The 20335-nt window shown below is 49.8% G+C and overlaps 2 protein-coding genes across 5 annotated transcripts in view; one reads left to right on the top strand and one right to left on the bottom strand.

Annotated features, from left to right (window-relative positions):
- Window positions 1-11841, top strand: part of SSBP3 (single stranded DNA binding protein 3) — a 54192-nt gene extending 42351 nt beyond the window's left edge. The window contains exons 6-18 of one of the 2 annotated variants that reach the window (XM_039711425.1): window positions 1532-1612; window positions 2391-2450; window positions 4270-4336; window positions 4437-4513; window positions 7348-7412; window positions 7509-7557; window positions 7744-7779; window positions 7947-8001; window positions 8416-8486; window positions 9207-9285; window positions 9484-9512; window positions 9709-9810; window positions 10362-11841. In XM_039711425.1, the coding sequence (XP_039567359.1) occupies window positions 1532-1612; window positions 2391-2450; window positions 4270-4336; window positions 4437-4513; window positions 7348-7412; window positions 7509-7557; window positions 7744-7779; window positions 7947-8001; window positions 8416-8486; window positions 9207-9285; window positions 9484-9512; window positions 9709-9810; window positions 10362-10391 (801 nt within the window). In that variant the 3' untranslated portion in view covers window positions 10392-11841. The remainder of the gene's footprint in view (window positions 1-1531; window positions 1613-2390; window positions 2451-4269; window positions 4337-4436; window positions 4514-7347; window positions 7413-7508; window positions 7558-7743; window positions 7780-7946; window positions 8002-8415; window positions 8487-9206; window positions 9286-9483; window positions 9513-9708; window positions 9811-10361) is intronic. The other variant, XM_039711426.1, reaches the window with a different exon arrangement.
- Window positions 11842-15401: 3560 nt separating this feature from the next.
- MRPL37 (mitochondrial ribosomal protein L37) overlaps window positions 15402-20335 on the bottom strand; it is a 5039-nt gene continuing 105 nt past the window's right edge. Inside the window, exons 1-8 of one of the 3 annotated variants that reach the window (XR_005627686.1) lie at window positions 20005-20335; window positions 19624-19807; window positions 19035-19150; window positions 18347-18532; window positions 17916-18073; window positions 17247-17450; window positions 16529-16685; window positions 15402-16448 (exon numbers count right to left, since the gene is read on the bottom strand). The exon at window positions 20005-20335 is cut by the window's right edge and continues 105 nt beyond it. Coding sequence is in view for 1 of the 3 variants with exons in the window: in XM_039711548.1 (XP_039567482.1) it covers window positions 16608-16685; window positions 17247-17450; window positions 17916-18073; window positions 18347-18532; window positions 19035-19150; window positions 19624-19807; window positions 20005-20335 (1257 nt within the window). In the remaining 2 variants the exon portion in view is untranslated. The other 2 variants (XR_005627685.1, XM_039711548.1) reach the window with 2 other exon arrangements.

The following is a 20335-nucleotide window of genomic DNA, read 5'->3' as shown; positions in this document are numbered from 1 at the left end:
ATGGTGGTGTAAGTGGTGGGATTTCAGCGGCTGGAGCAGAGAAGCTGGCAGGAGGCTGTTGGTTTAAATCTGCTTGGCTCCATCTCACCACTGAACCATTCAAATAAAAAAAAATTAAAAAAAAAAAAAAAGAAGAAGAAGAAAAAACCCACCCTCTTACTTTATTTACATTGCACTCAAGTTTCCGCTGTACAAAAGATTTGCAGGTGCAAATATGTCCTGCCTTCATTAACTTCCCCTCCCTTTTTAATTTATGTGATTTCAATTTTCCTTCCCTGTACTGTTAATTAGGGGACCCTCTAATCAGTACCATTATCACAGTGGTATTCATGTTTAGGAAAGCTGCTAAACAAATGCTTGCAAAATTGCTAAATGGCTAATTAATGTCTGTTAATTAAGAAAATTGCTCATGGTAACAAACCATGCCATTGCTGGCAGCAGCTAGAAGGCGAACACTTGTTGAAATTAGTAACGAGGCAGGTAGAGAACATCTGCTCCGGCGCCGGTCCTGGAGCCTGCCGTCGCTTCCCATCACCTACTGACAGAGCTCCTGTGCTTTCTCTACCAATTACACCTCCTTTGACTCCAAAAAATACCTTTTTTTTTTTCCTTTTTCCCCCCCTTTTCCTCACGTTAACACGCACCGGTATATTTCTTGCACCGAGCTCGCGGTTTTTCCAAGCAAATTTTCATTTTGTGCTTTTAAGGGAAATTAAAAAAAAAAAAAAAATTAAAGTGGGCGTTCAAGCCCAAAATGTCACCGACTGCTGCATTGCAGTCTTAAACCTGCACCAACTAATCTCTCCTTTTTTCCCCTAGACATCCTTTCTTTGCTCGCAAGCCATTTTGCTCGCATCCTTAGGGAATCCACCTGGAGGAAGGATGTTGCATCCCTTCAGCGTGCCGGTGCAGCCCCGGCTGTGCCGGCCAGATGCTGCCCAGGCGTGGGCTGGGACATGCTCCTCATCCTCCACGCTCGCTCCAGCACCTCCAGTAACCACGGCCAAAACACAAACCCAGAGGTGTTCCCAGCCTTGGGGATGAGAGAGGAAAAAAAGATTTTTAATTTTAAAAATTTTTTTTAGATTTTTTTTTTCTAATTTTTTTTTGTTTGGTATTTGTTTTTGGGGTTTTTTTTTTGGTTTGGGGGTAGTTTTTCTATTTCCCCCCAGCCTCTCTGGTCCTCTCCTGAATATTTTTTTCCCTCATTGCACGCCCCTGAAAAGTGTTTCCCTGTGTGTTTATCATTGCAGACTTGGTTGAACCACTGGACCGTTTACTCTCAGTGTGGCCACTGTATTTTGACAGATGTTCTGATTTTGAATATATATTTTTTTCGCATATATCATTACTCATTGTTCTGCTGCAAATGAATAGAAACTCAATTTAAATAAAAAAGGAAAAAAAATTGATTTAAAGCCGGGAGAACTGACTCCCTGACTGAACAGGTCCACCCGTGAATCCTTTTTTTAGCTCTTTCTGCGCTTTCATGTGCTAATCTATAACCTCCTTCTACTGTCTGACCTCACAGGGACCGCCTGGGTCACAGCCCTCGCCACACGCACAGCCTCCACCCCACAATCCTAACAGCATGATGGGACCCCACAGTCAGGTAAAGACACTAGTGATGGGTAGGGCTGTGAACCGGGACGTGCGCTCGATTTACTTCTTTTTTCCCCCTCTGTAAGCATGCTGGGTACCAGCTCCCCGGGGAGCATCCCCCCGGGCACCCCAGCTCCGAAGAAAAATGTTGGTTTTTTCCTTTTTTTTTCTTTTTTTTTTTTTTTTTTTTTCTCTCTTTTTTTCCTTTTTTTTGGTGTTTTTTGGATATGCAGTTGTCAATGGACTGAGAAGTCAGTTGTGGGTATCAGACTGTTTTACCTTCCCAAGGTAGCCTGAGAAATTTAACTTGATGTGGATTTTTAAGCTTCTGTTAGTAGCAGCAGTTGCAAAAAGAAGTAGCATTAAGCCTTTCTTCTTTTTTTTTTTTTCAGTACTTAGCACTGGGGTTTTTTTGTGTGTGCGTGTCTGTATGTGCTTATTTGCCACTTTTTTTTAATATATCTCTATATATTTAAACCTGAACATTATCTAACACTCAGGGTTTCCCATGCACTAATTTTAACAGCCTCACCTAGTATTGCCAATGTCAAACACGCTCTCAAACAACAAACCTACAGAGAAAATGTCTAAAAAACAGACTCCAGACACCTTTCTCTTTTTTTTTTCCTTTTGAAACATCACTTATTAAAAAAGGATGTCTCCAGAAAAAAAAAAAAAAAAAAAAAAAAAAACAAAAAACCAAAAGCAGTGTGTACAGGTTAACCAGCGTGCGTGGGGAGTGTGCTGCTCCCCAGGCTCAGCCCTGACCCCTTTTTCTGTCCCTGCAGCCGTTCATGTCGCCGCGCTACGCCGGAGGTCCCCGGCCCCCCATCAGGATGGGCAACCAGGTACTGTTCTCCCAGGATTCTGCATTTCCCAGGGATAGCTGTTATTTGGGAAGGGGGATGAGGGCCAGGTGTCCTGCAGCTGCTCCTTGGGTTGGTGTGGCAAGCATCACCTCCTTGGTCACGCTTTTTTTTCCTAGTGCTGGATCATCAGGTGTCACTTAACGGTGATGGTTTAATTTTAGTGTGAGGTTTGGGCCTATCCAGGATAGAAACAGCAGTGGGGAATGTGCTGCTTTCCAGCACTGGTGTTCCCAGCAGGGCTGTGCCATGATGCGTGCTCGCTGCCCGCCTGGATTTTCCCTGCAATCGCAGAAAATTAAAGTGATGGAGATAATCCTGCTGCTGGGCTGACCGAGTGTTTAGATCAGCGGCGGGGTCAAGCAGGGCAGGTCACTGCTGAATTTTTTGGGTTGGGTTTATCCTCTTATCCCAGCTTATACAAGGGCAGTTTGTTTTCTGGCCTTGCAGACAGAGGCTTCCACCCCACGCCCTGCCTGGGAGCATGCGTGGCCTTTGGTTAAGGAATTCATCTCCTTGCCAATGATGCCATGCAGATCCATAGGGTAATGACCAAACTTGTCACTAAAGGAAAATTAAAGGAAACCCGTAATTCCTTTGAGCAGCAATGGTGTCTGTTCAAAAATTATCTTGGGAGTTCGTTTTTTGGCTATCAGCGTGATTCTTCTGTAGGCCTAATTAGCAGAAAGAGCAGGATAGTCAGGAAGTAGGATGGACCAGCTTGCTCTGCGTTTGTGCTTGCTGGATTTGAGACTTGAATCTTTGCTAACTGGTGCTGAGACAGCTGAGATGTAGCTGAGAAAAACCCAGAAGGGGCTAATGGAGGACCTCCATGGCTGGAAGAGCCTTCCACCCAGGGCACTGATGGATGATCTAACGAGGTATTAATTCACTGCACCTCCTCATGGGTCAGTTTTAACAGGACCCCATCCTGCAGTGGTTCTTGGCTCATCCCAAGCTCTGCTGCAGGTGAGCACAGTGAGCTGGGCAGGCAGGAGAGGCAGGGGGGACTGGTTTGAGGAGGCTGTTCCCACAGCAGGATCAAGCATCCAGGAGTGGGTAAAGTTAATTGGAAGGATTTCATTTTTTTCCCCCAAACACCACATAAAAAACACATGTTTGTACCTAAGCAGAGCTCAGCGAGGTTATGGTCACATCCTGAGGGACAAGAGGAATAAATAGGCAGGCAGGAAGGTCGGGCAGCAGAAGTGTAAATATCCACCTCTGCAACCCTCCTGGTTTATCTTCCTCCTGCTGCCAGCTTCCAGCCTGCAAAAAACTTGGGATTGGGCTGATTTTGCCTCGGCACAGCCATGTGCACCCAGGGCCTGTGCTGTGCTCCAACACGGGGATCCTCAGTGCTGGCATCAGCGTAGCAAAGCTGTTTACAGTTTGTTTCCCTCAGGCAGACAGTATCTGCATTTTTCTTCCCCTTTATCTGTTTGGAGTAGCCTTTGAAGCTTAAATAGCATCATTGCCTGCATGGAATGTGAGTTTGGGGAGGGGGCCTTGCTCTGCTGCACATGGAGCATCTCCCTGCCACGGCCAGTGAATCACTGCCTGGTTTGGCCCTGGTGCTGTGTGTCACCTTTCCCTGCTGGATTTGACACCGCTGCTCCGCTCAGCCCGGGTTTTCCCCTGCTTTCCTAAAATACAGCAGCATTTGGCATGAGGGGAGGGGGAAACACCTTGTTTGGGGTTTAGAGAGGGTTTGCAGAAGGATGAGGGAGGCAAAGATGGGGTGTGGGATGCAGGGGGATGCAGGATTTGTTTTTTTAATCTTTCTCCCTTGCTTTCACAGCCCCCGGGTGCTGTTCCCGGTACACAGCCATTGCTGCCCAATTCCATGGATCCCACGCGACAGCAAGGTAAGCCCAGCAGAGGAGGGTCACGTTCTTAATTAGCTGTTAATTCGGGATGCCAGAGTGGCTGTGGCGCCGTGTAACACCCCTGCTTTCCTGCCAACAGGGCACCCCAACATGGGCGGCCCCATGCAGAGGATGAATCCTCCGCGAGGGATGGGCCCCATGGGTCCTGGTCCGCAGGTAAGCCCGGTGCCAAAGCACATCCCACAACCTCCTGGGGCTCGGGAGTTCCCCCCACGCCCTGTCCCCCCATTAGTGTTAATGTGTTTTACATTAGTCTTGCATCTGGAAATCCCTCCTTTTAACAGGAGTGAGGTCTTCAGAGCTCATTAAGGGTATTAGAGCCTCCCTCCTGCCCTTCTGTCAGAGGGGATGGCACTTAGCTGCGCGCCGGAGCAGCCTTTGAGTGCATTACACTGCCTGCCTGGGAAACAGTTACAGCCCTAACTGCAGGAAAGGGGAGGGAGCCTTGCAATTTGAAATTAATAAATAAAAAGAAATGGCAAAGATCCCTTCAGCAAAGGGAATAAGGCTTTCCCCTGCGAGGTTCCCCTCCACCTGCCCTTCCTTCTGCCTGTTTGAGCTCTCTATTTCAGGAAAGGGGAGTAAACTTGAAATTAAGCAGATCTGGGTTAATATATGCTGTCGTTTCGTTGATTCACTTTATGGAGTGGCTTGTTGTTGACTCACTCCTGTTTGTTCCTTCTACGAGACTTCAAAACCAGATTACCATATTTTGGTTGGAGGTTTATCCTCTCTGCATCGTCGCCTACGTGGAGTTTGTAGTGCGAGGATCAGAGTCTGTCAGGAGATGAGCGGGCGCGCTGGAGTTGTGTTTTGTTTTTCCCCTGGAGACTGTTGAGATAAGTGAATGTTGTGTAAAGAGGGAGTTGTGTCATGTCTTTAGCACCAACCTGAGGATGATGCTCGGGGGTGCTCAGCCGTGTCCACAGATGCCCAGATCCATCCTAGGGCAGGGGACGAAAAACCCGCGCGAGAATCGTTTCACAGGCAAACCCTCCCATAGCGCTGCCGCTGTGCTTGAAATCCTCCTTTCCTGGAGGATTACACCCAAAAAGAAGGGAAAAAAAAAAAAAAACAAAGGCATTTGCAAGCGTGGCCTGCGCCAAGGCGAGCGGCGGCGGCTTGCCCGGGGGAGGCTGCTTCCCACTTCCAGAGCTCGCCGCGAAACTTGGAAGCGGCGAGCGCGCCTGAGCGCCGCGTGGGATGGCGGCGGCTCTGGGAGCCGGCAGGAGTTGTGAAATGTTCAGAGCTTTATTTTTGACTCCGCCGTTCCCTGTGTATGTACGTTAGGGAGAGGTTTTTTAAGAGGCAGCCTTTCCCTGGAGGAGCGCTGGGCTTCCCAATCTGGCACCCGCAGGCGCTGCCTCCCTGCAGCCATCCAGGAATCGGCGCCTGCGCAGGCAGACACCAAAAATACCCACCCAGACCCAGCAGCCCCTCACGCCTTGTGTGCCCTGGGCTTGTTTTTCCTTTTAGCTTTGTATTGGGACCTTCCTAAATACTTCTCAAACGATTCCAGAGGGCTTCAGAACATCCAGCCAGGACATCCTGGAGTCCTGACAGCAGCTCGTTATTACACAGCAGTGATGAATCATCCCTTTCAGCTGATTGCCGCTGCCTTTTTCCCTTTAAGAGTCCCATTTGTAGCTCTGCAGCAGCCAGGACGGGGTTTGCCAGCACCAATATGAAGAGGGTTTGTAGCTGAAGAGGGTTTGTAGCTCCCTGGGTTTTGGTGGTGCCTTGCCCAGGTCGCTCAGCACAGCTGTGTTCCCTCCTCACTCTCCCTGAGCATCTTTCAGCTGGCTTCGTTTTCCAGCCTTTCAGCTCCAATTAAAAACGCTGAGCCCTTTTTTTTTTTTTCTTTTTGAAACAAGGGGTTTGATGCTGCTATTCAGTGTAAATGGCTGAAATTTCTATCAATTAAGGACTTGCTGGTAATTTGTTTGGGGAAAACCCTTTTCTGCCTCTTCAAAACAAACTTTGGTGATGCCCTCAGCAGTGCACTGTGCACTGGTGCATCCGTACATCCAGGTAAAAATTGACAACACTAAAGTATTGTACTTAAAATCCAGTTTGGAGAACTCCAAGGGGCTGTGGTGTAGGAAGTGGCCTCCTCCTGCTGTAGCATTTTTTTCTTTAAATGGCAGAAACACAGTCCAAAAAGATGCATTACAGAAGAGAGGGAGGTGGGAGGGGAAGAGTGGCGGCGCGACCTAAATCTGGCTGCACGTCGCCTGGAGGGCACACGGAGCAAAGCACAGACCAAATGGAGCACAGCATTCGGGGGATTCCTCTTCCTCCACTGCCTTGGGCTCGGCTTTGTACTAGAGCTGGTTTTAGGAGATGAGGGATGCAGATCTGAGGCTCCCAGTCCCAGCTGGAGGCTAAGCCAGGGAGGAATAAGGCAGGAGAGGGGGCCCAGGGGGCTGCCTGCCCTCGCCCGCTCCCCACGGCTGCAGATCTGCCCCGGGGGATGGAGCACAGAGCTGGGGAGCAGCAGAAAAACAAGCCTGGCTTGGTGTTCCCTACTCCAGCAGTCATCCAGGGAGCAAGGAGTGCTCCATCTCGGGGAGAGCTCATGCAGCCTTTCCTCATCCTTACACTGCAGCAGGAACCTTCCAAGTGGTGCCTTTTCTCCTCCTCCTGCCCCTGTTTTCTCCTGCACAAAGGGAAAAATCCAAAAGGCTGTTGCTGGCGCTGGGGGCTGTGAACAGAATTGTGGAGCTGGGAGGGGGATGTTTTCCCTCCACAGAGAGCAGGGAGGGGGAACTTTGGGGCTCAGTCTGGCTCCCATCCATATTCAGCTGCCTGGGTTTTTTTTATAAACACAATTGCCTCTTATGTTCGTCGTCATTAATTTTTTTTTAAGCTCATTTTTGCACACAGACCCGCTTGTTTTTTGTGTGTTTATTGGCTTTTTCCCCCCCTTTCTCTTGCCTCTCTGGTGTCCCTGCCCGTTACGGTAGACTGACCCTTGGTTATCGTTGCAGAACTACGGCAGCGGCATGAGACCTCCACCCAACTCCCTAGGCCCTGGCATGCCTGGAATTAACATGTAAGGCAATCCCCACACTGGGAGGTTTCACCACTGGCTCGGGACTGACAGAAAAACACAGCATTTATTTTTTTCCCGTTTTAATTTTGTCCCCAGGGGGCCGGGTGCTGGCAGACCGTGGCCGAACCCCAGCAGTGCTAACTCAGTGAGTACCTTGGGTTGCTTGGGAAGGCTCCTGCAAATGGGATCATTCCCCATTAGCTAATGAGTGGGGGTTCCCCAGCCTCTTCCTTAGGCTGCTGGGACTCCCATCCTGGCCAGGCTGAAGGGGCACAGGGGGTCTTAGCTGGGATCCAGCCCATGGCTGAACCTGTCTCTCTTGTCCCTGCAGATCCCATACTCTTCTTCATCGCCTGGTACATACGTGGTGAGTCCTGCCCCTGCTCTTTCATCTTGAGTTCCTGTGGTTTGGGGGGAGTCAGTGCCATGGGAGGTGGCACTGGGCTGGGGTTGGGGGTTTGGGAGGTGTTTGAGAACATGGAGAGGGGGGCAGTGCTCATGTTTGCACGTCTGACACCGGCGTTGTTTCCGCAGGGTCCGCCCGGCGGCGGTGGCCCTCCAGGGACACCCATCATGCCCAGTCCTGCAGGTACGAGCCCTCTGAGACCCCTCTCTCTCCAGGGCCATCCCTGCCCTGTTGGTAATGACCAATTTTTGTGGCTTTTGGCTTTCTGGGAAGTGAGTAGCATGGGCTTCTTGACTTTGGGGTTGCATTTGGGAATGTTCCTCCATCCCCCTGTGGGTTTTGATGCTGTGGGGCTCAAGAAGGTGAGGAATTACCTCCCCACCCTTCCCAGCCAGTAGTTGAATTATTTTTCACAGTTGAATTTCTGTGATTAAAAACTTTGTGGATCTTCATTAAATACAAATTAACCAGAAAATGGTGGTAGTTAGAGGGAATTTTGGGTGATAAAATACAAAAGAATGAGTTCAAGTGGCATGAGTTTGTTTTAATTAAGAAATGAATTAATCACCCGACTTACTGGGCTTCACTGTTCCACAGATTCAACAAATTCAAGTGACAACATCTACACAATGATTAATCCAGTACCGCCCGCAGGCAGTCGATCGAATGTAAGTCTGCTTTCTAATAATTTACATATCAGATACCATAACAAATCATAATTAACTTCATCAGTTGAGAGTAAAGCAGTTTAATTGATTTCAGCCATTTGTTACAAAACAGAAATAAAACAAACCATCAAAAAGCGATTAACTCTTGGGCGACTTTGTTAATTTTTTATGCTTATTAAGAGAGCAGCAGTCCTGCTGCTCCGGCCAAGGTGCTGGGTTTTGTTGGATATGGGCAACCTTAAACCCTGGGGAATGCTGGTTGGAATGCTGTGCTGCAGCTCTGGGTTACCATCCAGCCAAATTTTATAGGTGAATCCAGAGGACCATGAGCCCCACAGCCTTGGGGGTGATAAAGCCTCAGGTTGTGCCAGGGAATGTTCAGATTGGATATTCAGAAACTTTTTGTCATTGAAGGGGTTGCCAAGCATTGGAATGTGCTGCCCAGGGCAGTGGAGTCACCATCCCTGGAAGTGTCCAAGAAATGTGTGGATCTGGCACTTCAGGGGATGGTTTAGTCAGGGTGCTGAGTTCACTGTTGGACTTGTTGATCCCAAAGGACTTTTGCAGCCTCAATAATTCAGTGATTCTGCAGTATCAGAGACATCCCTCCTTGCCCTGCTGGGGATGGCTGGGGCAGGGACATTCCTCAGGAGCCACCGTGGCAGCTGCTTGGGGTTGTTTCGTGGCTGATTTTGGTTTTGTCACCTTTTTCTTGCGCAGTTCCCGATGGGCCCCGGCTCTGACGGCCCCATGGGCGGCATGGGCGGGATGGAGCCCCACCACATGAACGGATCATTAGGTGAGCCTTGCTGGTCCTCCATTCCCTGGGGACACTGGCAGAGCATCCCAGTGCCTGTTCCCGTCCTGGGGTCAGCCCCCAGCTGGCACCAGCGCTCAAAGCAGAGCCTTTGGGTGGAAGTCAGTGGGGCTGTGGGAGCCACAGGGCCATGGCTGCAGGCCCAGTAAGGCTCTTCTCCTTTCTCTCCCCTCTCTGCAGGGTCAGGAGACATAGATGGACTTCCAAAAGTAAGTGGGGTTGGTTGCAGGGTGGGTGTGTGGGCTCTGCCCTCAGCACTGGGGTGGTGCTGTGACCCTGATGGATGGGGACACGGGGAATGTGACTGGGGAGGGCAGGGCTGTGCCCTGTCCCACAGCATCATCCTGCCCCTGTGGCATTCTGGGGGGCTGTGGGGACCTGCTCACCACCTCCCATCTCCCACAGAATTCTCCAAACAACATAAGTGGCATTAGCAATCCCCCGGGCACTCCAAGAGACGACGGGGAGCTGGGAGGCAACTTTCTCCATTCCTTCCAAAATGACAATGTGAGTGAGTGAGTGAGTGAGTGCCTGCCTGGGGATGGGGGGACACTCCCAGCACTGGGATGGTGGCCTTGGCACAGTGGCTGCCTTTTGGAGTTGGGTTGTGCCATGTGGGAGCTGCTGCAGGGCAGGAAAGTGGGCAGGAGGAAATGAGGCAGTGGGTGGAAGCTTGGGGTCTGTGGTGGGATGGGGTGCACAGGTGGAGAGGAGCTGGAGCAGAGGTGGCTGTGCTGGCCTGGCCAATTGGAGGCTCCGTGGGTGACATCCCTCCTCTTCTCCCTCTATTAGCAGCATATACACATGTGCATGTTAATTATTTGTTTCAAATTGCATCTCACCCCATACTGTTCTGCTGATTTTCTTCCTGGAAAAGCGAGTTACAGCACAGATTAGGCCCTGATAAATGGGAGTCTCCAGCATATCCTCTCTTCCTGGTTTATTACATCCAATTAGGTTGCAGGGTAGTTGTCACCAGCCTCCTTTTGCATCCCTCTCGTCGACATCCAGGGCTCTGACCCACCTGGTTTCTCACCGTGGCTCTGTCTCTCTTGCAGTATTCCCCCAGCATGACGATGAGTGTGTGATTTCCCTCCCCCTCCTCCTCTCCAGGATCAAGAGAGTCAGCTGCCGTTCGGAGGATCTCAACGAATTATGCAAGAAGAAGAAGAAGAAGAAGCTAGGTGTATGGGCAGGGACACGCGTGGCGGGGGCCAAAACCCCAGGTTTAGTTTCATGCAATAAAAAGGCTGAACTTTTTATTCCATAAAACATGAAGGACAAAACTTAAAATATTTCAAGACATGACAAGACCCTTCTTTGTGCAGAAGGGTTTATATATGTACATGACACTTCTTTTTGGAAACAAACGGAAGCCTCTAGCACCCAACTCCGATCTCTTTGCTTTGTTCTTTTAAATAAAGACAGAAACCGAACCTGTTGTATGTTTGTGCCGTGCGACACCAGGAAGCTAGTCTAGATATGAAATCATGTTGTCTCTGTTGTAGTCATTTTTTTAAATAAACTGGACAGTTTACAATGGTGGTTTTCGTTCAGAAGGCCTGTTTTTCTTTTTTTTTTTCCTTTTTTTTTTTTGGTTTTTGGGTTTTTTTTTCCCTTTTTTTTTTTGGGTTTTTTTTTTTTTTTTTTTTTGTTCGTTTGCAGCACAACGCTTCCTCCTCCAGTTAACAAGATCTGCTTTGGGGAAGAGACTCCACCACCTCGTTATAAACTTGTTAACGCAGGTGACCCCTTCCAGGATCACATCCTCGAATGAATCGTGATCTTGCTCTCTGTGACTGTGGCATGCACTGTGTTAGTCTTTCCCCCTCCTCTGAGTACAAGAAGAAATCTCTTGTCCCTCCCTTCCCCAGAATCCTTCAGCTGGTTCACTGCAAAAATAGATTTTTTTAAATAATTTTTTTTTAAATCCACCCAAAAGGAAAAAAAAGGATTAATCTGACCTGGGACTTTGAAACTGTGATCTCCAGCTAACTTTGGGATTTTCTGGGGGTTTTATTTGCTTTGGGGGTATTTGCAGGGGGGTTTCTTTTCTTTAGAGATGTGCTCTTGTCAGAATTTCACTTATCTATGATTTGGAACTGGATGGAGATATTTTTTAAGGAATTCTTGTTGTTAAAATGTAACCTTGCTATTCTGTAGGCTCGCTCTGTAATAAGAAAATAAAAATTAATGGCAAGCATCGAAGGCCCTTCCTTCTGGTGGGAGAGGAAGGGACGAGCCAAGGCGGCGGGTTGGGATCTCTGTACATGACACTACCCTGTAGTTTGGTCTTGGTTTTTCTCCAGCTCCCATTTCTGCTCCATGTATATCATATTCTGTAAAATATTCTCTCCCTTGGATTTGACCTTTGTGCGGATTATTGAAAGCATTGTATCTTGTTTCAGTGTTTTTTCTTACCTTGTAGTCTGGTTCGAAAATTACCGAGAGGGGAAAAAAAAAATAATTATTATACATTGTAGTTTGTGTACGATATTTGTTGATAATGTTTTATTAAAGGGATGTCTTTTTTCCGCACCCCTTCATTGAAATGTTTTTGGGGGACATTTGGCTTGTTTTTATTATTCTGACTGCAAGACATGAGATGACAAAACAACTTTTTTTTTTAGTGTGTAATACGAATAATATTTTTTTTTAATGTTTGCCTTCTTTTTCCTAGGCATTTTCATTCTGCTTTACCTGTAGAAAGTCAGGAGGGAGGGAGGGGTGGGTGGGATGGGTGGGTCTGAGGGTGTCAGTCTCATAGTTACAGTCAGGTTAATATTTTCCAATTAATGCAGATTTGTTGCATTGCATACCCAGGGGCTCCCCAAGGGGTCAAATTTTTACCTTTTCCACTTTACATCTTGTTTAGGTGTGGGGGGCTTTTTTCCTTTTTTTTTTCTTATTTTTGTTCTGATGTGAGGAAATGAAAGGACCGGTTTTAATGTATTTTAAAATGAATAGCTAAATTATTGTCTTCATTGGTATGGGATGGTTTTTTGAATGAAACGGTTCCCCCTCCTTCTCCCCCCTCCCCTGCTGTAATAAATATCAACATAAACATTTGATTTCGGTGCTCTGCAGTTTGTTCCTGGTGTTTGCTGCCAGACCCAGGGTGGGAGTTGGGTATTTTTTTCCAGCCTTCATCAAGGGCCAAACCCCAGATTTGGGGTGCAGGAGTGAGGTGATTCAGAGCTGAGGTGGCATTTTAGGGGGGCTTAATGAGCCTGGGAATTCAAAACACCAGAGGGATTCAGGACCATTCAGAATGCAGTTCAGGACCTGGGTGAGGTTTAGTGATGCCTGTTTGTTTCTTGGAATTGTTTTTGGTTTTTTAAGCATTTTGAAAATTTACCCTAGAAATGGTCAGTGTTTTCTGCACTGGGCTGAGGATGTTCTGGCTGGACTCTTGCCCTCCCCACACCCAGCCCATCAGGCTGCAGGCAGAGAAGGATGTTTTAGGGGCTAAAATGGGAATTTTGGTACACTGCTCCCCAGGCTTTGCTCGTTAGAGGCTGGAGGAGTTGGGATACCAGTGTGGTGGAGTCTCTCTGGGCCAGGAGCTGGGTGCTGCTCCTTCCCTTTGCCAGTCCTGCACTGCTGGGACGTAAGAAAGGAGGGGAATACACGAGTGTTGCTTTCAAATATATAAATACTGAGCTTGCAGTGAGATCTGTGACCCTCTTCTTGGGCAAGAGCTGCAGTGCTGGGTGGGTGTGTGCACCCACACAGGAACAAGCAGCTCCAGGAGCTCCTGGGGATGGAGAAACCCGGGCAACCCAACCTGGTTCCCCAATGGGCAGCATCAGAGGCTGGGGGAAAGATTGGGAAATTTTAGGCCTTTGGATGGGTGGTTGCAAGTGCCAGGAGCTGCTGTGTGGGACTTGTTCTCTGCCTTTGACTAGTTGGGGCAGGACGTGGCTGGCTGTGAGCTCTCTCCCTGCTTGTGGGAGTGTTCAGGCGTGGGCTGTGGGCTTGGGGGGCCATCCTGGAGCTCTGCTGCTCCTGGGAATGCTCCCCCCTGGCACTGGCACCCACAGCCACGTCAGGGCTGGAATTCCAGCAGCGAGCACCCTGTGGTTGTGGAGGCTCCTGGAGAAAGGCAAGGAGGCAATGCATTGGATGCCTGCTGGGTTTGGGAATCTTTGGGAATCACCATTGTGCCTGCACAGCCCATCAGCAGAGGAGCAGGGTGAGTTTGCACCCTGCGCTGCCTGGGCAGGTTTGCTTCCAGGGTAATACCACAGATATCCATGTGCAGCTATCCCCAGTGTGGGGTTTGGTCCAGGCAATCACGTCCCCCTGTGCTTTGCAGAAAATAGTGTGAGCATTGTCCATCACTTGGTTTCATGGCCCCTGAGGCTGATGAGGAAGCCCTGCCCTCCCAGACCCCTGGGGCCACCCCTGTCTACCCAGGCCCTGCTCAGCTGCCCAGAGCAGCAGGCTCCTGCCCTGCTGCCCGTTGTGTTTTTATTGTGGGGCACAGAAAAGTCATTCCTGTTGGTTCTTAAGGGTTACAGGCTGGTATTATTAAATATCACCATGAAACTGCCAAGTTCCCTCCTAGAAACGTCTCCTGAGCCCAGCCTCAGGGATAATTGTCTCCCCCATTAGTTTTCATTAAATTAAATGCAGGAGGAGGATCAGAACAACCAGGGGCTCCAGGCTGAGCACGGTGTGTACTTGTTGGCATGATGTGTGCAGCCTGTGGAGCTGGATTTTGCAGTGGGAGCGGTTCAGGGGAAGGCAGTGTGGAGTGGTGGAGAGCTCTCCTGTGGGCAGCCAGGCTCCCCTGGGTCCTGCAGAGCTCTCCTGAGGGCAGCCAGGCTCCTCTGCCTCCTCTCCTCGGGCTCCTGCCACCCCATTCTTGCACGTTCTGCTTCCCTGGCTGCCGATCATGAAAAGTTAATGCCTGGCCCTGGTCCGTGCTGAGGTAACGCCATTCGTCTCCTGACGAGCCTTTATAACTTATTGATGCCAACCCAGATGTGCCTCTGTGCCCCATTGTTGGGCTCCCCACCCCGCCTGGCTCAGCTGGGCCCATTCCAGCAGGCCACGCTGGAGGAACTGGGAGAGCTGAGCCGTGCACGGAGCCTTGGGAAGCGCAGCAGGACACAAGGACAGGTGGTGGGGGCTGCCTGGTTCAAGGACCACGACAGGCCAGCCTGAGCATCTGTGCCAGGTGCCAAGCTGGGAGCTCCACTCATGCCCACCTTGAGCTCCCCTCCGGGCTCGCAGAGGAGCATTCCCTGCACACGGATCAGCTGCTCCTTCCAGAAACACTCAAGTACCACTTTCCCCCCGGCCTCAAGTGACCAGGTGCCAAGCTGGGAGCTCCACTCATGCCCACCTTGAGCTCCCCTCCGGGCTCGCAGAGGAGCATTCCCTGCACAAGGATCAGCTGCTCCTTCCAGCAACAGGAGTACCACTTCTCCCCGGCCTCAGGTGAGGTGGCTGTGCCCCAGCAAAGCAGGGACATGGCCTCACCCCCTCATGTATGATCCCCTTGCCTGCCGTGGCTTCCTGATGCCTCACACAACCCTGAAGCCTTGTTTTCCTGCCGACCATCCCAGGTCTCCCTGCTTCCGCTGTTTTTCAAAACTGCCTTTGCTCTGCCTTCGTCCATCCCTCCCCGTGCTTGTGCTTTGTCTCAGCTCCGCTTGGGCACAGCAGGGTTTCAGCTTCCCTCAGTCTCTCCCCTTCAACTGCCTGCCCTGACAGAGATGTCTTTGTTGAGAGGCAAAAGCAGCTGAAGGGACTCTGCCTCTTCCAGACAGACCATCCCCACAAATTCCCACATCTACGAGAAGCACATGAGGTGTTTCACCTCTACACAACCCCTCTCCAGCACAGCTGCTCTTCCACCAGGCTTCCTCAGGGAAATTCTCTCCTCAGGAATGCTAACGGGCAGCTGGCTGCCCTACAGGGCTTCCTCCCTGGGACGGGTAATGACCCGAAGCTGGAAGAGCGAGGGGATGTCAGGCAGGGTCCGTGTGACACAGCAGGCAGCCAGCAGCCCGAGAAAGAAACACCCACTGCGTGTGACAGGCTCCACAGAGCACAGCTCTGTTAAAATGTATTCCCAAACACCTGGCTGCAAACCACAGACCTGAACAGATTTACTCCGATGAGCTGAGTTAGGCATCCCTCGAGCAGGCAGGATTAAGATGATGCAGAGCAGGGCAATGCTTATGAGGTTTTTTTCTCTTTCAAGCACTTCTGCTAACTATGGAGGGATTTGTTAATTTAGCCTGCAGCCACTGCATCCCAATTTACAGGGTGCAATTGTTGATCTCAAATGTGACCAGTGAACATTCCCAAACCCTGCAGAGTGGAGCTGCCTGATGGACTGGGGCTGGAGCACACAACTGGGGTGTTCATCCAGATGGCCAGGGAGCACAAAGCACAGACCAGCCTCTGACACAAGACACTGAAGTGAGATAAATTTCTTGGAAATGTGCTCTTCCACACCTTAAAATAGCGCAGGCTGTCCTCTCCCTTCCCATGTGCTGGAGGGTACCAGAACTGCAAAACATTCTACATTTGGCTGCAGCTAATTTAGCTTTCATTTTACAAAACCCACACTAATCCCCCCATGTTAAAAAGAATATGCTTCCTGCTCAGTTAACTCTGTGTGGCAGGAAGAAATTCTTCCTTTGTATTTTTAGCAGCAAATACCAGCTACAGGCACCAAAGTTTCCCGCTACATTCTACACCACTTTCCCCAAATGCACAGGTCTCTTCATCCAGGATTGGGGGATAAAAGGACTGTGGTTCTACAGATCCAACAAAGCAATCCCTCCGATTAAGTGCTTTGGGAACTAAGCACAGGGCAGCACGACGCATCCCACGGCAGCCAGGAGTAAAACAAAGTCAAAGCCAGGCAGAATGAAAAAGCCTCGTGGCTCAGGCTTTCCCCTTGAAGCTTTGTAAGTCTCTCCTGCATTCAGAGGGACTCAAAGCAACCTCAGGAATAGGTTTGAGTCTGGCTCTGTGCAGAAGCACACTGAGAGCAGAGCCTGCGCAGAGGAATAATGACTGGCTTATGTTCTTCCCAGGCAATGGAGGAAGAGTGCAGGAGGATGCATCTGACGACTCCTCTAACCCAAATCCAGAGGTGAGCCCCTAAAATGAAAGAGTTTCTTCATGTACTATTTAGTTTTAAAAAAAAATTTTACTTTCAGTAACAATATAATTTATTTTTTAAAGTAAATTAATCCACCTTTCTTTAATTATACGATGGTTCTGGCAAAGAGAAGCAGCAGGTACAGTTGGTGAAGTATTTTCATTTGAGCTGAATTTCACACAGTTCCATGCAAATACAGTGCCAGAAACTTCTTGAATGTGTCTGGCTGAAAGCCAGAAATTCCAGCGGGCTTCTGCAGAGAAAAAGACACGGATGCTCAGTTTGCAGTGAAGTGATTAATGTAGACAAACAACGGCTTTAAACATGCTTGAATGAGACTTTCAGGCATGGCAGCTTCCAAATTGTGCTCTCCCTCCCCAGAAGGGTTTGGGTGGGGGTACTTCCACTGGTGTCAATCTCAGAGGGCAGAACCCCTTTGCCTGTGAGGGAGATGCCCTCCCAGTATAACCAGTACTGGCAGCTCTGTGCTCTCTTTACTCCCCAGAGAGGCTGATGGTCTCTTGTGACAGCTCCTTTCCTCAGAGCTGGCTTTGAACAAGCACACTGTGAGATGGTGGATTTCAGCTGGGGGTATCTGTATGCAGGAGTTCACATTGAGCTTGGCATGTCACACATCAGCACTACAAATACTCAGGAATTGTCTCCTCAGAAACACCTGCTCAGGTAAAAATGAGGCCAGTGTCCCCTTCGGGTCCCCCCAGTTTAAAACCAGCTGCAGCTCTGTGCCAGCTCCCAGACCCCAGCTGTGGTGAAAGGGCAGCATTTCCACCACCATTTCCCAAGATTTCCTTACCGTAACAACTCTCTTCTTGACTTCTGGGACACACTGGGCTCTCTCATACAGGTTCTGATCAGAGTCAATCCAGACCAGATTTTTTATGCCATCATTAGAGACAAGGTCTGTTGTATTTAACTGGAACACCATGAACTGGAAGAGCTGTCCATCTGTGCCAATGCTTTGCACCACTACTGGCTGTTCCAAAACCTTGGGATCATTCTAGGAAAAGAAGGAGCATGTGGGGGAGAATGTTTCAAAAGCTAGTTACAACAGAAATTGTATGAGTACTTGCTGATTCTGCATCTTTGGGTTGGTTTAAAGCCAAGATTTTAATAAATATATTGTTACCTTGCCCAGAAAATTACTCTAGTCAAACAAGTTTTGAATGTAGATTTTGTATTTTAATTAAAATTCCTCCCTAAGCCAGCAATGAACTGTCAATTTACATACTGAGCTGTGGGATGGGTTAGAGTTTCACAGCTGAACTTATTCCCTGGTTCCTGCCCATACCACCCTGCTGCATCACAAACACGCTCATTGCTCAGCAGTGGATTTCTGGAATTCTGAAGGCTGGGTTTTCACCTCTGCACTGGGGAGCCTGGATGTGAAAGGGGCTCTCGGGCCTCCCTGCACTGTCTGCAGCAGAGGAAGGAGAGAGGCCCAGCAGCAGGCTCCCATACGTACCCCGTGGAGCGCCCTGGCCCTGGCCAGCGCGTTGCCAAAAGCAAACATCAGCATTTTAGCGCGGAGCTGCTCCGGTCTGAACCTGTCCGTGCGCACGTTGGCAGACTCCAGGAAGAACAGGGTGTGAGGATGAGAGTAGGGATAACCATCTCTGAAACCTAAAGGGCACACACTCATGTCAGAAACAGCTCAGGAAGACAGCAGGCAGCCAAGGCTTTCTCCCTTTATCTTCAGGAACTGCTCAAGCAGTTTGCTGGGGTTTGAGTTTTGTCCTCAGCCCTGCTTAGGCAACGCTATACACACCACAGGTCTGGAGCACTTGCACTGCAAACCTGTCCCCTCATTCCCACACACTCCCTACTCTCACTGCCCCCAGAAGGACCAGGAGTGCCAGGCTAACCCAAACACAGACAATTATCATCAGCACTGACCGGTGTCATTGAGCTCTTTGTACACATTCACCTCCTGCAGATCGATGGTAGGTGCAATGGGATAGAAGGTCTCCAGAACGTGCTCTTTGGTGGCCACTATCTCCTCCTTGGAGGCTACCGGTGCTATTGGGGTCTGAGAGTTCATGAGTATCCCACTCAGGCCACGGACCTGAAGGAGGATGGATTCTGGGGAGGGAAATTAGGCTACAGTCAAACGCTGGTGAAACAACATCAGGGAAAGATGCACATTTCCTTTTGCCAGTCTGTTCTGCAAGGCTCACTCTCTCCCCCTCACCTCCAAACCCATCTTAAATAGTAGCTCAGCTGTAGCTTCTTCATCTAAAATGCCAATGTTAATTGCTAGAGCTAAGTTCTTAACTAAACATCCTTAGAAAAACAACAGCACCAATTTAGGACACAAGAAAATAAACAATTTGGTTTGTTTAAGACATTGGTTCCCTTCTCCCACCATCTTGTCAATATTGATTAACACCTAATAATCTCCTCAGGGACAGCATCCTGCCATCATCCAAGGCTGCCCATGCCAACAGTGCTACTTAAACCAGAAAGAATTACCTGGCTCCAGAAATTGTTTAATTTTTTTCCAAGCCCTTAGCCTTAAAGCCAGAAGCTTTGCTGCCCCTCTTATCTTACAGAACTAAATGCTTCCACCACAGCAGCAACTGACCTCTTTCCCATGTTGCTGCTATCCTGAAGTTTCTAGCCAACATCCTTTTACTCAGAGAAGGATACTTCCCAGACATTAACCGGCATATATGTATCAGGTTTTCAAACAGCACTGGGCTGTAAAACAAGAAAAGAAACAGTTACATAAAAATGAGATCATAATAGCAGGCAGATGCTTCTGGGGCACAAATGCTGTAAAATTACTGTATGTAAAACATACAATGGCATAACACTCCCCAACAGTTAACAGAGATTGCAGATTGGTATCACACACACACCAGGCCTGTTTCAAGTTGGCAGAGGTAATGCTTAACAATTATTTTAAAAACTGATACTCTGCATCAGCTAGTAGATCTTGAGTTGAAACAGAGTGACATTGGCCTGAAAGAAGCTTTGATCTAGTAGTAATATTTATGTCAGTGCTACTGGCAATATTCAGAATTGGGTTTTCTTTGTTGCTTTGGCTGTTGTTTTATTTGTCTGACAATCTGATGAAGAGGGTCTTGCACAGCAGACCCTCCTTCCCCAGAAGAGCTGTGTATGAATTGTCTCTGTAGAGTTTGAAACCTCCCCTACAGCTGAGGACTCACCAATACCGCTCCCTCCTGGGAGCAACCTCTCTGGTGTCCCAGAGCCGCGCGTGGGACACCATGTGTTTCGCCCTCTCCTCGAGCTCCTGGAGCCCAAGAGCCGGGTTATCCACAATGCCCTGCACGGCTGGGGGCAAACCCTCCACGAGCTTCGTCTTGGTGAGCCACTGCGCCTGCCGCACTCCTGGAAACACAACCCGAGGCGATCTGTCTGTCACACAGCGGGGACGCTCCAGGACCCCTCCAACCCCAGCCACTTCTCCCTGTGACCGAGGCCGCCCCGCTCACGGCGCTGGGCAGGCTCTTCACAGTGTTTTACACTCTGTGCCAGGCTGGCAGGAGGAGCAGGGCGGGTGCTTGGCAAGGGGGCAGCGCGGGTACCTTCCAGCATGCGGACGCCCTGGTGGCAGATGTAGCACCCGCGCTCCTTGTACAGCGGCATCTCCTCGTAGCGCGGCCCCGGCGAGTGCCAGGGGTCGCGCCAGCCGCGCTCCCAGGCCGGGAAGCGCGGCCGGGCCAGGCCGGGCACGTAGTGCAGCCGCTCCGCGTACGTGACGGTGTCCAGCTCCACCTGCTCCCGCACCGGCCGCGGCTCCGCCATCTCCGCCAGCACCTCCGGCGGCGGGCCCCGCACGGTCCAGGGCGTGCGCGGAAGCGGCGCGCGGTGGCGGGGCCGCCCCGCGCGGGTGGCGATGCCGCGGGTGAGGCCCCG

The sequence above is a fragment of the Passer montanus genome, unplaced genomic scaffold, assembly GCF_014805655.1.
Source record: "Passer montanus isolate IOZ18808 unplaced genomic scaffold, ASM1480565v1 scaffold25, whole genome shotgun sequence".
NCBI lineage: Eukaryota > Metazoa > Chordata > Aves > Passeriformes > Passeridae > Passer > Passer montanus.
This window is presented reverse-complemented; position numbering and strand designations above follow the sequence as displayed.